Consider the following 14,900-nt stretch of genomic DNA (forward strand, 5'->3'; position numbering starts at 1 on the left):
AGGCACATCAGAAATCTGTGCGGCTAACCCTGTGCACGTGCCGAAACGACTAGCAATCCAGTGTTCGTGTTTCAATCAGCAGCGTAAGTAAAGAGTAAAACGTCACTTTTCGTAAGCCTTTTCGTAAGCCTCCAGGTTTCTGCCCAGTACTCACGTACGGGGCAGAAAAGGGTTATCTTAAATTGAGGACGACGCAACGAGCTATGGAAGGAAGAATGATGGGTGTAACGTTGAGGGATAAGAAAAAAAGCAGATTGGGTGAGGGAACAAACGCGAGCTAATGACATCTTAGCCGAAATCAAGAAAAAGAAATGGGCATGGGCAGGATATGTCATGAATGGGGAACATCACCAATGGTCATTAAGGGTTACGGACTGGATTCTAAGGGAAGGGAAGCGTAGCACGGGGCGGCAGGAAGTTAGGTGGGCGGATGAGATTAAGAAGTTTGCAGGAACAACATGGCCATAATTAGTACCTGACCGGGGTAGTTGGAGAAGTATGGGAGAGGCCTTTGCCCTGCAGTGCCCGTAACCAGGCTGGTGATTATGATTATGATGATGATGATGAAAACGTCACTTCACTGAACTTCATTTCAACGATTACTTCAACTGAACAAACTCATCGTAAAGCAAGTTTAAGTTGTTTAATCATTTTCACGTCACTATAGCACCGGCATGAGGTGAGCGAGACCGATTCCTGAAGTTTTCGGGAGGTAACACATGATTAGGGACACTAGCTATTACAGCGTTCTAATTTCTTTAAGGAACTGTCGCCAAGAAGTAAAACGTCCTGTTCGAAACGCGATCGCAAAGAAAGTGATAATCTCACTTTTTTTACACGATCATGTAGGTCACTGAACATGCCTGAAATATTCAGGAATCGCAGCAAAGCAGTCAATAAATGCCTCGAGTCTCATTTGAATCTTCCACACATAATTTGGTCTTCGATAAAATGTATGTGCTGTGCGCTGCGCATTGTAGCCTGTGAGTTTGTAAGGCATATTGACTTGCAACAAATTTTGAGCCCCGTTCTTACTGCATGTGAAAGTGCGCTATAGACTCATATTTTCTCTCTCTCTTTTTTTCACTCCTCATTCCGCTTTCCACGTGTAGGGTAGCAAACTGGACTCAGTCTGGTTACCCTCCCTGCCTTTCCTTCTTCCCTTCTCTCTCTCTCTTTCTCTCTCTTGAGCTCCGTTTCGAGATATGCGCCGTCAAACTTGCGGTAAAAGTGCAGTTCTTAGGCTTGCTTTTTTAAGGGAACGCCGTTTTATGCACTGAAGAACAAAAGTAGCTGGGGCGCCTGTGTATTTCATCACATACTTTGGGAATGAATATATCGAAACTGGTGTCATCCTGAGAATTCCTTCTAAGTGGGTACACTTTCAGAACTCACCAGATACAATTCGTAAATTGCGATATGCACCGTAAGAAAATTAGTTAGAAACTTCATCAGTATAATTCCATTAATTATCAGATTGCGCACCTTGATTTATGGTGGAAGTAATGTGCCCCTTTCCGAATGCCCAAGTGTAATGATTAAATAATTGTGCGATGTGCCACAGGCGATTTTTTCTTAAATTAGATGTGTGGGCCAAGAAAAAGTAAACACGTATGCTTGCAAATGGTCTCTAAACAAGAACAGCGTTCCCCGCAGCTACCAGTGGACCGATTCCCATAGTGCGTGGGATCAGCGTACTTTATTTAACAAAACGTTGCTTACCTATGACCAAAAAGGCCATGGTAGTAGCCGAAGAACATAATAGAGTTGCCGAGAAGCTCCATATCCAGTGCTCCGTTTCCGACTGCGTATCCCTTCGGTAAAGAAACCAAAAGAGAACAAGCGAATGACAGGAAGACCGACGTTTCAATTCACGAACGGAGAGGGAACAAATAAAGCCTAAACTTAAGACGAGGAACAAATGCCGCCATGTCGTAAAAGATTCAAAGGTGCGCAAAAAAAAGGAACTGAAAAATAAACGGGGGCATTAACACATATAGAACGTACGTCACAAATACCTGTCTCAGTGCCTTTTTCTTTTTTTTTTTTCACGCCGTTTCATTCATTATAACTACGTGTCAACTCTCCCAACAACTTCAGCGATATCGCAACAGATTACCCCGTTGTTCAAACGTTTGCTCTGAGCTGAGGCTTGCCTTTTGATTTACTGTTGACGAGATGGCTCTGAGAAAATACGCTTGGCGTCTTTGTAGAGCCGTTATGGCAAACCGTGATTGTCTACGCGCAGCAGTGGTTCCTTTTCAACGCCGGAATTGTAGCTTATCGGACCAGCAAGGAGGTCATTGTGCTCGACAAAGAGAAGTCTTTTTCAGGCGCATAGATCCCCTTCTGCTTCGGTTTCTTTCCTTGAGTGTGTACACGGCCGGGAAACAGACGAACTTGGTATGCACGCCCGCCGCTTAAGCCTATCCTGTTCACTGTAAAATAATTTACACCCTAAAAAGTGAAAAAGGGTGTAAATGTGTCTACAAATCACACCCTTCGGGTGTCAGTTATATCAATCAAAACCTAAGGGTGTGAGTTATAGACACATTTACACCCTGTTTCACTTTTAAGGGTGTAAATTATTTTACAGTGTACGCACGATCTCAGGCCCGATCACCGATGGGAAAACTTCCCGCGATCGCCTGCCGTCCACCGCCACGCCTGCCTTGGTTCTTAGGCCTAACCAGTGCTCCTTCGCCGCTGGTGGGCGACCAAAGTTACACTTTGGTGCCGAATCAATGCAAATATATTTATTCGTTACGGGCGCACGGCTATCGGGAAGCACACAAACTATCCCGCCAGCGATAGCAAGAGCGGAGGGGACAGAAACTTGCACGGTGCTGTCTTCACGGATGCAATGTCTTACGACATCGTGCGCGGTAATTGTGTCCGAAAAAAGCAACTGAGCCAGGCACATTTCGGCGTCCGAAACATCGATCACGAGTTTCAGTAGAGAAGATGGCGGTGCCGCGAAATCGAACGTTTTAATAATCGACTATAGCTGCAAAACTTAGCGGGTTATTGTAAGCGAATTCTTCCGTCTTTGGCTTGTCTCGAATACGAGCCATGTGTGCTATCAAACTTGCTCGCCGACAACAACAACCAAGTTTTTTTTTTTTTCTTAAATTTATGTCCCTTCGTTCCAACCAGGTTTTGTTCAAAATATGGCACTCATGACCCGTTTCCGGCTCCGGCAATAGTTTCCGTCGCTTGCAGCGTACGAAAGCGTGGCCTTAGAGACTCGTATTTATTATTTCGAGTGAACGCGGTCGCTGGAGGTGCGATTTCAATAGCACGTATACTTCGAACACATCAAATACTGAAATTACAGTCGAAGTGAATATAGGATAGCATATTACTCGATGGAATATTCCGAAATATGGAATATTGGTAAAAGCCTACTTGAAAGCTTCCTGAACCCAAGCGGCTAGTAAAACTGTAGGCATTTCCGAGCTTGAAGTATTTCTTGCCACTTAAATAAAGAGCGTTCAAAGCGAAAACGAATTGGCAAACATCCATAATACAAGAAGGTGACTGTATTACCATTACGAAAGTGTTAGTGAGGCTAGAACAGATGGAAAATTCAAAGATGGGCAAGAAATCCGCGCTCTAATTCTTCGTGGGGTCATGAAGTTCGGACGGGGCTTGCTCGGAGCTACTTAATACTTTATTTGTGCAAAGCAGGAGCGCACTGCATTCTAAGATCAATAATAGACTAAACCTAGTGAGTTTTCACGCTTCCCAAACCAAAACACTCGAAAATACTTCGAAATCCGTGACGTCATTCTAACATACCATCGCTGCTATTCGGGCGGGAAATCTAAAGCTTGAAATGCCCTTCCCTTTCATCGCTAGCCTTTCTTTTTTTTTTTTCGAAAAATTAACGCTAATCGTGTCTTGGAAAGAAAAAGTCAACTCGAACTAAATAAATTTTGCTATTAATGCCCCCTCAAGCAATATGCGGTATATATATCCGTTCGCGACATGTTTTGGCAAATTGTTATGTCGGGTAGCTTTGAGCGGTTCGTAATTGCTTACCTTAAGATTAATTCCGCGTGGGTTTTGAAGAAACAGCTGCGCAAGGAGGGGCACATAGACACCGGCATAACTTTCACCCGCGATGTAGAAGTCATTCTGCTTGAACTGGGGATACTTGTCGAAGAAGTCCAGCACAGCGAGGTAGTTGTCGCGGGTCGTTTTGGTGTCGTCGCTGGCGTAGTTTCCGGTGGGATCGTAGGAGAACCCGACGCCCGCCGGTGATTCCAGGAAGATAATGTTCGCCACCTGTGACAAAAGTCAAGAACGAGACAAAAAGTGCAGTCGAGTCCAGTGCTAGCTAGAAGGGCAATCCATAATGTACGACTCTCGACTTTTTTTTCTCTTTGCCGCTCTATGCCTTGAAACGTCAGCTGAAGTTACGTCAATGCACCGTAGCTGAGCAAAATAAATAGCAGTCAATCAGACTCACTCACTAAGTTTCTTTTTTTGCTTTGTTCTTTATTAGGGCTCGCTCGCACCCAGATTCACCAGAATTCTGCTCAGCCAAGATAGCTCAGGCACGGACTAACCACAGCCATACTTGGTCGGGCTCACTCGGACTCAAACTAAGGGGAAAAGTGTGAGTGAGAGTGAGCAACACCCCCTAGACAAGTTCTCTAGAGGGTGTTGGGAGTCGACGCACGAATGAGTCGACGCACTAGTGAGTCTGCGTCTTTTGCCGGCCTGCGCTAACGCGACGCGAAAGCGCTTACTAAAGATGTGAGCGTACCCACAACTGCAAGTCATTTTAGGGCGGTATTTCCCGGATCGATCACCTTCGGCGATGGCAGTGTCACTTTCGCGAGATTTCGCGGGACTCGATCGGCCCAGGAGAACCAGCGAGAGCTCGTTCCTCGCGTTTGCCCTGCCCGCGTCCGGAGGTCCGATTCTCGCGAAATCTCGCGAAAGCGAATCTATCGCCGATAGTGATCGGCCCGAGAATGCCACTCCTCCTGCTCACCCGGGCGATTGTGTACACTCGCCACGGGGAGAAATCTGGCCGGCGCCCTGCACTCGGGTGTTTCCTTTAACAGCGCACCGCAGTGCACACCGACTACGTTGGACAGGCGGATTAGGCCTACGCGTCAAAGCGCGTCTCGTATAACGCTCCTGAGATGAGGCTCGCGGATGATCTAGCGGTAGGTTCTTGAGCCCAGGCGTGGCTGTCAAGCTCAATGCCTCAGTCATAGTGAACCCGGGAGTGAATAGTATAACGCGTTCGTTCGTCAATTGAGCAGTCACGTGCGCGCCCGCCGCGCACGTGACTCGGGTATTCATATGGTGCGGGCTGCCGAACATTCCAAGCGCGCAAGCAGTAGCACGAAATCGGGCCTGGTCACGCGGTCGAGAGTGCAGCGATATCAGTGCTAAGCTTTGTGTTTTTGTTTTCTTCTCTCCGCACGCTCCTCCTCCGCCTACATTCACCAGTAACTTCCAACGCACCGGTCGCTTCCGTTTTCTGTGATTCAGGGCGCGCAGCCACTTGTTTAACAACATGAACATTTTAACTCACCGGATTGAGCGACCGTCTGTGATATAGAGCAGAAAACTGCTGCTACGTCGGCGATATCCACAGTGTACTTTCTCTTCTTTTAATCTTTCCCTCCCCTTTTCCCAGCCCACTGTGTAGGGTAGCCAACCTGGCTCAGTGCTGGTTAACCTCCCCGCCTTTCATTTATTTTCTCTCTCGCTCTGTCTAACTGGCCCGCATACGTGCCACTGTTAATGAAATACCGGAGACCAGAGGCGATCAGTAGCGCCATTACAACGAGCGCGCTCAAAACCGTGATTGCAGCGACGGACTTCGATCGCTTTTTGGAATCCGAATAACGTTTCGCTCGCATTTTCACGGAAGCATTGTTTTCAGATGGCGAACGCTTTCCTACCGTGTTCAGAACGTGGTGACCCTTGACAAGGCTGCTGTGTTATTTGACGAAACTGAATTGTGCGACATCCTGCGACTTTGTCACGTGACACTGCATGTGACTCTGTTCTGCAGACCATAGGGTTTGGCACATAATTGCAAGAGGGAACTGCGGCGCTAGTGTCGGCGGGAGCGGCGAGCAAGGCGGTTCAACTATGGGAACGATGATCATTTATCACATGACTTGACCTAAAGTTCGTCCTTGTGGCTTCAAACGGCTTCGTGACTTTGTAAACTGATCATATTTGAGAGGAAGCTTTAGCTCGAGTGCTCCCATCTAAATACATGTAACAGGAGAATTCGTTTTTCTCGGCAACCACTGCACCAAATTTGACGAGGTTTGTTGCATTTAAAAGACAAACTTAAGATCTAGTGACTGTTGGTTTCGAATTTTTGAGTTAGGTCGTCAATCTTTTATTAAAAATTGGCGAAAATCGAAAATTTTCAGAAAACGAAACTATCAAGTTTACAACTCTGTTACTCAACCACTGAAAATTATAATACAATTCTGTGAATTGCATCTAATAGTACATCTAAAGCGGACAAAATTGATATGTTACACATGAATATAAAAAAAAATTAATCGTAGGAAAATACAACTTTTGAGAAACCGTTGTAACCAACGTAACAAATTCACGTAAGATGTAAAATGACATATTGCATTTGTCCGCTTTGAATGATCTAATGGATGCCGTTTACAGAACCGCGATATCAGTTCTTGATGCAGAGCTATGAATTTGTGAACTCCATGCTTCTATTTTTTCAAACGGTCAAATATTTGAAAATCGTTTTAAGAAAATTCAAGCCCTAAATCAAAATTCCGATTCGAACTGTCACTAGAATTTAACTTTCTCTTTCAAATGCAACAAATTTCATCAAAATCGGTCCAGGGGTTATCTCATAAGAACGTTTTTGCGTTTTACATGTATTTGAATAGGCCGCGTCGGAGTTGGGCCCGAGCTAAAGCTTCCTCTTAAGAAGGTACTGAGTTACAAGTAATTAAATAAACATTACTAAAATTGTCCAACAGCGGAATTCGAATACAGGACCTTCAGCACCAGACGCTCGATACTGAAACCACTACACCACGAACGTATTGATAAGCGGAAACACTGCAATTAGCAGCGATTATGCGTGCTTGCATAGTCTTATTGGCTTCCGCATTTAAAAGCAAAAAACATTGTAAACTGATCTGAAAATTAGGCCAATGAAAGCAGATAAAGCGCAATAAACGAAGCCACAAGAACGTCTGAAGCCACAAGCACGAAGATCTGACAAATCCATGTACCACCAGTCATTCCTACGGTGGCTCAACGACCGCAGCGCCAGAGTTCTTTCTAGTAACACTGTAGGAAACTGTGTTATAGACTGCGTGACGCCTTTAAACTGTGCGACAGCTCTTACACTTGCTTCAAACAGTTCCGTGTTCGTCTTATTTATTTATTTATTTATTTATTTATTTATTTATTTATTTATTTATTTATTTATTTATTTATGTTACCCTTTATCAACCGTCTAGTCTGCCACATACGAAGCAGCCAACTGGAGATATTTCCTGATTAACCACCCTGTCTGCCCTTCGCTTTCTCAACCGTTAAAGCCTGCCTTTGCTAAAAAGAGAACAGGACCTGAGACTCAAGGCAGGCGGGTAAAACAAGCGAATATTATATTACGGAGGAGTGTACTTCCCAAAGTTTCGTTACCTTGTTCCAGCTGAAAGGGTTCGTGGTCATGTTGATGCCCTGGTAGCCGACCCGGAATGGGCCCAGCTCAGCGATGGCTCCAATGAGGGAGCTGCAGCACGGTCCGCCGTTTAGCCAAAGAAGAACGGGGTCCTCAGATGGTGAGCGTTGGCTCTCCATGAACCTGTAGGCAATTGAGAAGAGAACATTGAGTCTTCTCTTCGTAAGCGACCACTTTAGACAACAAGCTTCGGCCTTCAATGAGCGGTTGGCAGCCTTCCAAAGTGATATAGCGTTCGCTCATATATAGACGACCAATCATACCCATGCCAGGATCACTAAAGCACAACGTGGGAGTAAAGCAAGCGCTGCAACAAAAGGTTCGACAGACTAATTGGTTACGGAAAAATTATGTCGATCACGTGGATAACCTTGTAAACTTGTGAGTATTTAAATATATTCCAGTCTAAACAAATTACATTACTCGTCAGTACACAAAATAAAGACATCAGTATTCATTTTTCATTGATGTAAACCCCGAATACAAATATTTTTATTGGTCAAACACAAACATCACATATCAAGCACAGTAGCGAAATTGGATGTTGTGGCGTTGTAGTGACGTTGAAGTGTAGTGGCGTTGAAGTTGTAGTGACGTTGTAGTGACAATACCTGGAGCACCTGCTCCAGGTATCGCGTTGCGGTGACGGTGAAGAATCAAATACTTCCTGGAGTGTCACCAAAGGATACAACTCTTTATTGGCGACCTCGTTTCCAGCACGATCAGCAACGCTCACATCACAACGACAGCGGCGAGAACACGGCATGGCATATTTTGGATGGTCGCTACGATCCTCCAAACCCGAGCGGACCGATCCCGTAGGCTCTCTGGATCTAAGCAGGAGATATATGGATGCGAAAGCGTCAAATGGCTCGTTGAGAAAAAAAAAAGAATCCGGCGCCTGCAGCGGCGAAACGGCCCCTACATTCCCATTGGCTGCGACGCCACGCCACGGCACCGCGGGCGAAGGGGTACGCCTGCTGCCGCAGTAGGGCGCCACGGGTTGCGCGAGGGCACGGCCGCGACGCCACGTCACTATCGTCCTGGGAAGCCTGTGTTATCCGCACATTCCCTGTACGAGCAAAGCTCTCGCCTGCGTTCTAACTGCGCCTTGGCAAGGCCAAATCAAAACGCGCCACACGTCTCAATGCGCTCGCTTGGCCGCGAGAAGGTCGCAACTCGGAGAAGCGCTCAGCGGCGCTCAATTGGACATTAATGCTTCTGCATTCACAACTAGTAAGAAGTGCTTTTTGCGCCATCCGGCTACTCCGCCAACCGAGCTTAAGAAGCCTGGAGCTCACTTTCCACCATCGGCTGCGTCGAAACATGGAGGCGATCGGTGGCGGCGTACGTGCGTGACAATCATGGGAGAAGGAAATGAACTAGGAGTGGATATTACATCGGCCCTTGGCAAGCGAATACTAGTTCGTTTTCGCCTTCGCAACACGTGACCGTTGGGCCTTGGTGTATATGGGCCGAGAATGTTTGGTTGCCGCAATTATTTTTTTTTCGATGAGGCACTTGTTGAGCTGCATAGCCATAGCTGTGCCTGCAGAGTGGGAGCACTGGAACGTGTCGCGAGCTCCGACGTGACGATCACGTGTTTGGCCAATCCATTTGGCTTCCATCGTGCCTCACACTGATCCCTTTTATTTACAGTCAAGTGCCTCTGCAACGAACGCCTATATACAATGAAATGGCCTGTATAACGGAGGAATAATTCTGTCCTGGTTCTATCGTGAGCTGCGCGACCTTTACAACGATGGGAACCTGTATAACGAATGATATCTGAGGCCCCAAGCACTTGGTTATGAAAGTGTTCGACGGCATTTCTTTCCTCGTGACGGTAATCGTCATCGCCGTTAACAGAGCGGACGCAACCACGGCAGCGGGCGGGGTCACGTGACCGGAAACTGACACGATTTCTCGGCTGCTTATACGGCGATAGTGCGAGCGCCTTTCAGCGCTCTGTTCTGGAGTGGAGCGATGGGAGAGGACCAACCGAATTTAGACGGAGCGCCTCTTTCCGACCGTAAGAAGCAAGATGAGCCCTTTGAGAGCGCCTTACAGAGCACTCGATAACGGCCATCCAAAGACGCCACAACACACACGTCAAGGGTAAGCGCCCCGTGGCGACTTAGCGGCCATGGCGTTGGCGCTGCTAAGCCTAGAGGCACGGGATCAAATACCGGCCGCGGCACTTCGATGGTGGCAAAATGCGAAAATGCCCATGGACCATGCGTTGGGTGCACGTTAAAGAATCCCAGGTAGTCCAAATAGAACCGGAGTCCCCCACTACGGCACGCCTCATAATCAGGTCGATGGCGTTTGGGGCGCGTAAAAACCCCGGAATTTCATTTTTAACGACAACAGCGCCCGCTATTTGTAGATGACTCACCGTAAACATTCCATGGTAATCGATGGTGCTCGCTCTTAATTATTCGATAGTGTATACAAAACTATTCGCCTCACGCGCGCAACCTGATTAGACAAGGCTATATCGCTGAAGAATCGGCGACAACATTCAAGTACGTTCGAACATAATAGGTGCATCTCGCCACGATCGAACACTTTATAACCACGATAATCCGATGAAAAACACCGGCAAAAGCTAAAAACAACGACATATGCAAGTATCGCATATCCTCCTATAGCGACAACACCGCGTAGTACTATCATGAGGCCGTATCGAACGCTTTGTGTTCAGCGCAATAATGGGGAAGAAATTTGGCGCGAGGAATAGTGGCGAGATACTTAAGAGAAACATGCAGCCTTGCCTTTTTTTTTTCTTTTTCGAATTTCATGCTTCCCGTTTCCTCTGATCAATCACGTCAGGCATTTTTCTCCCGCGCACCAGTTGAGATCACCCTGCATCCGCTCTATCGTATTCTCGTGAGGCTGAATTCACAAAGAACTTCGTCAGTGAGTGCTAAGCATCATATATGGGAGTGAGATAACGCCGACGCCTGCTACTTGACACACGTACATGGTAAATAACTCTTATGAGACGCGAAACACGTTTTGCCACGAACTCAATTCACAGGGCTCGTTTTAATTAAACTCAATTACATTACTAAATTCACAGCCGTAAACCAGCAAATCAGACTGGCGTGTACCAGTAGTGAAGCCGTCGCCCCTCGCTAGCGTCGACGAATCCCGAGTAATGCTTGAAGTTTAGCGGTTGGTCCAGTCCCGGCACGGAGGTCACTTCCCACTGACTCGGGTCGGAAGCCGTGGTCAACGCTGACAGAGCCAGGACGGCGAGGAGCGCCTCGGCGATCATTGCTGTGGTCGAAACGTGTCTCTGCAACAGGTGCGGTGTTCAATGCGTAAATACAGGTGAAGTATTTCTTTTTTTTCTTCTGATTTCATGAGATATTCTCAATGTAGGGTTCACATGTGGCAAGTTCAAGGCGGAGACAATATCATAAATACAGTTTCAGCATCAAAGTAAGCAACGTGTGTTTGAATGAAGTCATTTCGGCACCGTTTTTTTTTTTACGATCAACCAAATGCAATGCACTTTCGACTGGACCAAGCTCCGAAAGGAGCAACGAATAAAAAGGCCGTGAATACAGCATTGTCCGTCATTATGACTGCAAGCAACCAACCGAACGATTGAACTGAATTGACTGACTCTAGTTTAAAGGGACATTGGAGGAAAATTATAAATGGAGCTAGATTGAACGATCAGCCTTCTGTAATCAAGAATGAACAAAACTTTTGCGAGCGAGAAAGTAAAGAAAACAAAAGAAGTCAAAGTGGCGACACCTAATCAAGGCTATGGTACCTCGTATGTCACTTCAGCGCTAGCTGATTCCCAAAGAACGAAAGAGATAGATGTCACGGGAGGATTATGTATGGGCGCGGGCGCTTTAGATTGAGAAGCAGCAACGGAACCTTCAGTCAGGGTGTCGAACCGAGCCCGAACCGAAAACCGTACCCGAACCGGAATTCTAGCCAGAACTCAACGCGAACCCGAACGGATATTCTCAGGACGTGCCTGAACCCATACCGAACCTCAACGGTAAAAAAAGAAAAAGAAAAAAAGTCGCAGTTTCCCGTGAAAGGCGAAGCGACAGCTATACGAAGCAAGGACAGTAGCTTTATCGGTCGGATAAGCTCGTAAGCATTCGCTTACCTAACTAAATTAACAAGCATGGCGTGACGCGCGCACAGGTAAACGAAAACGCATCTCACTCGATGAGCGCGGACACTGGCTGTCAAAGCGCTGGCGTGAGGAAGAGCGGCAACGCAGCGAGCAAATTCACCTTCGTTCAGCCTCTCGCTTCAACGCGAACTAAGCGACGAGAACACAGCGCACACGAAGCTATCAGCCCTCGGCGCACGTAGACTTTGTACTCATCGCAGATCGCTTTCGAGATTGGGTCAGCGCAGTCGCGCGCGACCGCACCACACGCAGCGGCAGCCGGAGTGTGTTTACATATGTTGCTGATCGGACACGTGTGCTACTGCTGGTTACTATTTTTGGGTGACTCGTGATATTCTGTGATGCAAGCCCTCCTGCTTGGGCCAATTCCTGGCCACCGGTATTTCGAAATAAATAAACAAAATAAATTATGTGCTTCCTTTTCTTTTTTTTTTTTTTTTTGTGCGCCACGGTTCTACTCACGTTTAGCGCCTCCAAGTAGAGTACACGCAACGCTCTTCGAATTCTGCAAATCATTCTCGGGGCACAATATGCGTGCTTTGGGCTTTCTTATCTGCGCGTAGTGATCAGTCCAATACTGTGCACCGCGTGCAGTTGGGTAAGAAATATCGTCGTGATATTAAGCAAAAACTGCCCTTGTTCATTTTTCAGACGCATTAATGTCCTCACGTGCTTTTATTTGTATTTATTTTTTTAGAATGGCGGAAATCTGAGCGATGTGTCACTTGCTGTTTTCTCTCTTTACTACAGAACGTTTATTTCGAGCGGTAATCTATGTAATACAATGTGAATCCGCACTTTGCCACACTTCGCTCGTCGCCGCTCGAGTAATAATTACTCGAAGTAAGAGAAAATTTATCTAACTAGGCTGCCCTCGAGGCACGGCATCCGAACCTCCCCCCCCCCCCCCCTCCACACACAGACACAAGCATTCTCACCAATTAACGCTGTATTCGATACGTATACAAAGATTTCCCTGCATCGGCGCAATTTCATCGTGAATTGCACGTTGTTGAGAAGAGCGTCATTGCCAATTTTCATCAAAGCGCCTCGGCTCCTTCCCGATAGCTCATTTTCGATAACGCTATCGCTATAGAATACCGGCTATGCCGGCAACGCGAAGTTTACTTGAGCGGCACCCATCGTGCTTCGAATGAATGCACACAGAAAAGAAACGGGCGGCAACTGTTTGCATTGTCGGCATCCTCGCTGCAACCCCCAGGCCAATGTAGCCCACCCCTTGGCCACACTCATGCGTGCTAGCGCTAGGTATGCCCCTGCAACGTCAGGCCGACGCACTGACGCCATATCGCGGCGCCGGTAAGGCAAGCAGCTGCCGCTCAGAAGGGGCCACGCCAAAGAACACCTGCGACCAACTTGCACCGACGAGTCACTTGCAGTTGCTAACGCAATAAACCGATATTGCAAATACCAAAATACTACAAATACCGAGCCCTTTGCCCCGTGCTTGACAGCAGAACGACACATGCAAGTTCATTTACACGGCCCTTTAGCGCTGTTCAAACCACTGTGTTCAAACAATAGGCCAGTTTGGACGCCATCAAGGACACAGCTTAGTATCGATAGCCTACATGGATAGGGCTTAATTGAGAAAATACTTTTACACGTCATCTGCCGAAGCACAGAAAAAAAGAAAAGAAGACAAGCACACACATGTAGGTTAGAGAGCAATGCCGAAAAACTTAAGAACTTTCATTAAAACATGTGGAAATCTTCGTATAGGCATTGCAGGTTTAATATTTTGGCCAAAAGAAATGTATTGCAGCCACTGACAAATGAGTGAAACGGGAAAAAAAGCTTAAACTTACCTTCCTACACGAAGCACGGTGCAGTGGGCGCCTTGCTTCGTTGCAGTCGATACCAGGAGTGTCTTTCTTTTTTCTCTCACAGATCTGCCCCATTTGGTTGACTTCGCAACTGTGCCGTCGCTGGTCCCGTAAAGATACGGCCGTACGTAAGAGTCGCGGAGGATCGAGTTTCACTAACGGAAGCGTTTGCGATAGTGCAAAGGTCATCGCACTACGTTCGTCTTCGGTGGAGTCGCACCTAGCGCCGAGCCATCGCCGCATGCCGGCCATCTTGGCTGACGTTAAACTGCGTTCAGATCAACCTTTTCTCGTCGGCACATCTTCTACGAAGTAAGACTCGTACATAACGAGCATCTGAACGATAAAAAAACAAGAAGAAAGAAACGTTAAGTGGCCATTTAGAAGTAAATGCGAGATAAATGCGTTAGGCATAACGTCGCACCACTTCGAACTCCCGCATCAATGATCTGAACTGCGTTCGCCACGTTGCAAAGTGTTGTTCAGGAACTTGCTGGACCAACGTCCTGCTCCTTCGAGAAGTGGAGTGTGCAACGCTGGTCCGCAGCAGACCACCATGAGTTGCACCATATATATATATATATATATATATATATATATATATATATATATATATATATATATATATATATATAGAGAGAGAGAGAGAGAGAGAGAGAAAGAGAGAATTTCTTTCGGCCATGGAATCCAGTGGGCTCACCAATACCATCACATCTCCAACGAGAATCACGGTCTCTTCGTCAAGCATTATTGACTTGTTTATCGTTAACATAGATATCATGGTAAAATCTTCGGGTACAGTCTTGTGATCTAAGCGATCGTTGTCCTATTTTTATTACAATAGAGAAGCATCAACCTGCACCAGTTCGAAGCAGACCGGTAACGTTTCGGGCAATTAGTGATACCAAACAACTATCATTGAGGCGACTGATTAGTGAGACACCGTAAACACAATGTCTCAACTATCGTTCAGTGGATGAGGCTTATAATGCGTTCATTGATAAATGTAAAGTGCTTTATGACTTAAGTTTTCCATTAAAAACGAGACAGTCATCCAAAAGATAAGAAACCACGTGTTTCACCTAGCCTTTTAAGAATGATTAAAGAAGAAGACACCGCCTGTTCCAGTTTTCTGGTAACCAGAAATCCTAATGAGTACGGTGTGTTTAAG

At 46.5% G+C, this 14,900-nt stretch overlaps 1 protein-coding gene across 1 annotated transcript in view; it reads right to left on the bottom strand.

Annotated features, from left to right (window-relative positions):
* The window catches only part of LOC126518340 (lysosomal protective protein-like), a 35,941-nt gene extending 21,755 nt beyond the window's left edge, over nt 1-14,186 (bottom strand). The window contains exons 1-5 of the mRNA XM_050168189.3: nt 13,712-14,186; nt 10,828-11,015; nt 7,672-7,834; nt 4,045-4,290; nt 1,723-1,814 (exon numbers count right to left, since the gene is read on the bottom strand). Of these exons, the coding sequence (XP_050024146.3) occupies nt 1,723-1,814; nt 4,045-4,290; nt 7,672-7,834; nt 10,828-11,015; nt 13,712-13,981 (959 nt within the window). The 5' untranslated portion in view covers nt 13,982-14,186. The remainder of the gene's footprint in view (nt 1-1,722; nt 1,815-4,044; nt 4,291-7,671; nt 7,835-10,827; nt 11,016-13,711) is intronic.
* Between the last annotated feature and the right edge of the window lie 714 nt (nt 14,187-14,900).

The sequence above is a fragment of the Dermacentor andersoni genome, chromosome 11 (genome assembly GCF_023375885.2).
Source record: "Dermacentor andersoni chromosome 11, qqDerAnde1_hic_scaffold, whole genome shotgun sequence".
Classification (NCBI taxonomy): domain Eukaryota; kingdom Metazoa; phylum Arthropoda; class Arachnida; order Ixodida; family Ixodidae; genus Dermacentor; species Dermacentor andersoni.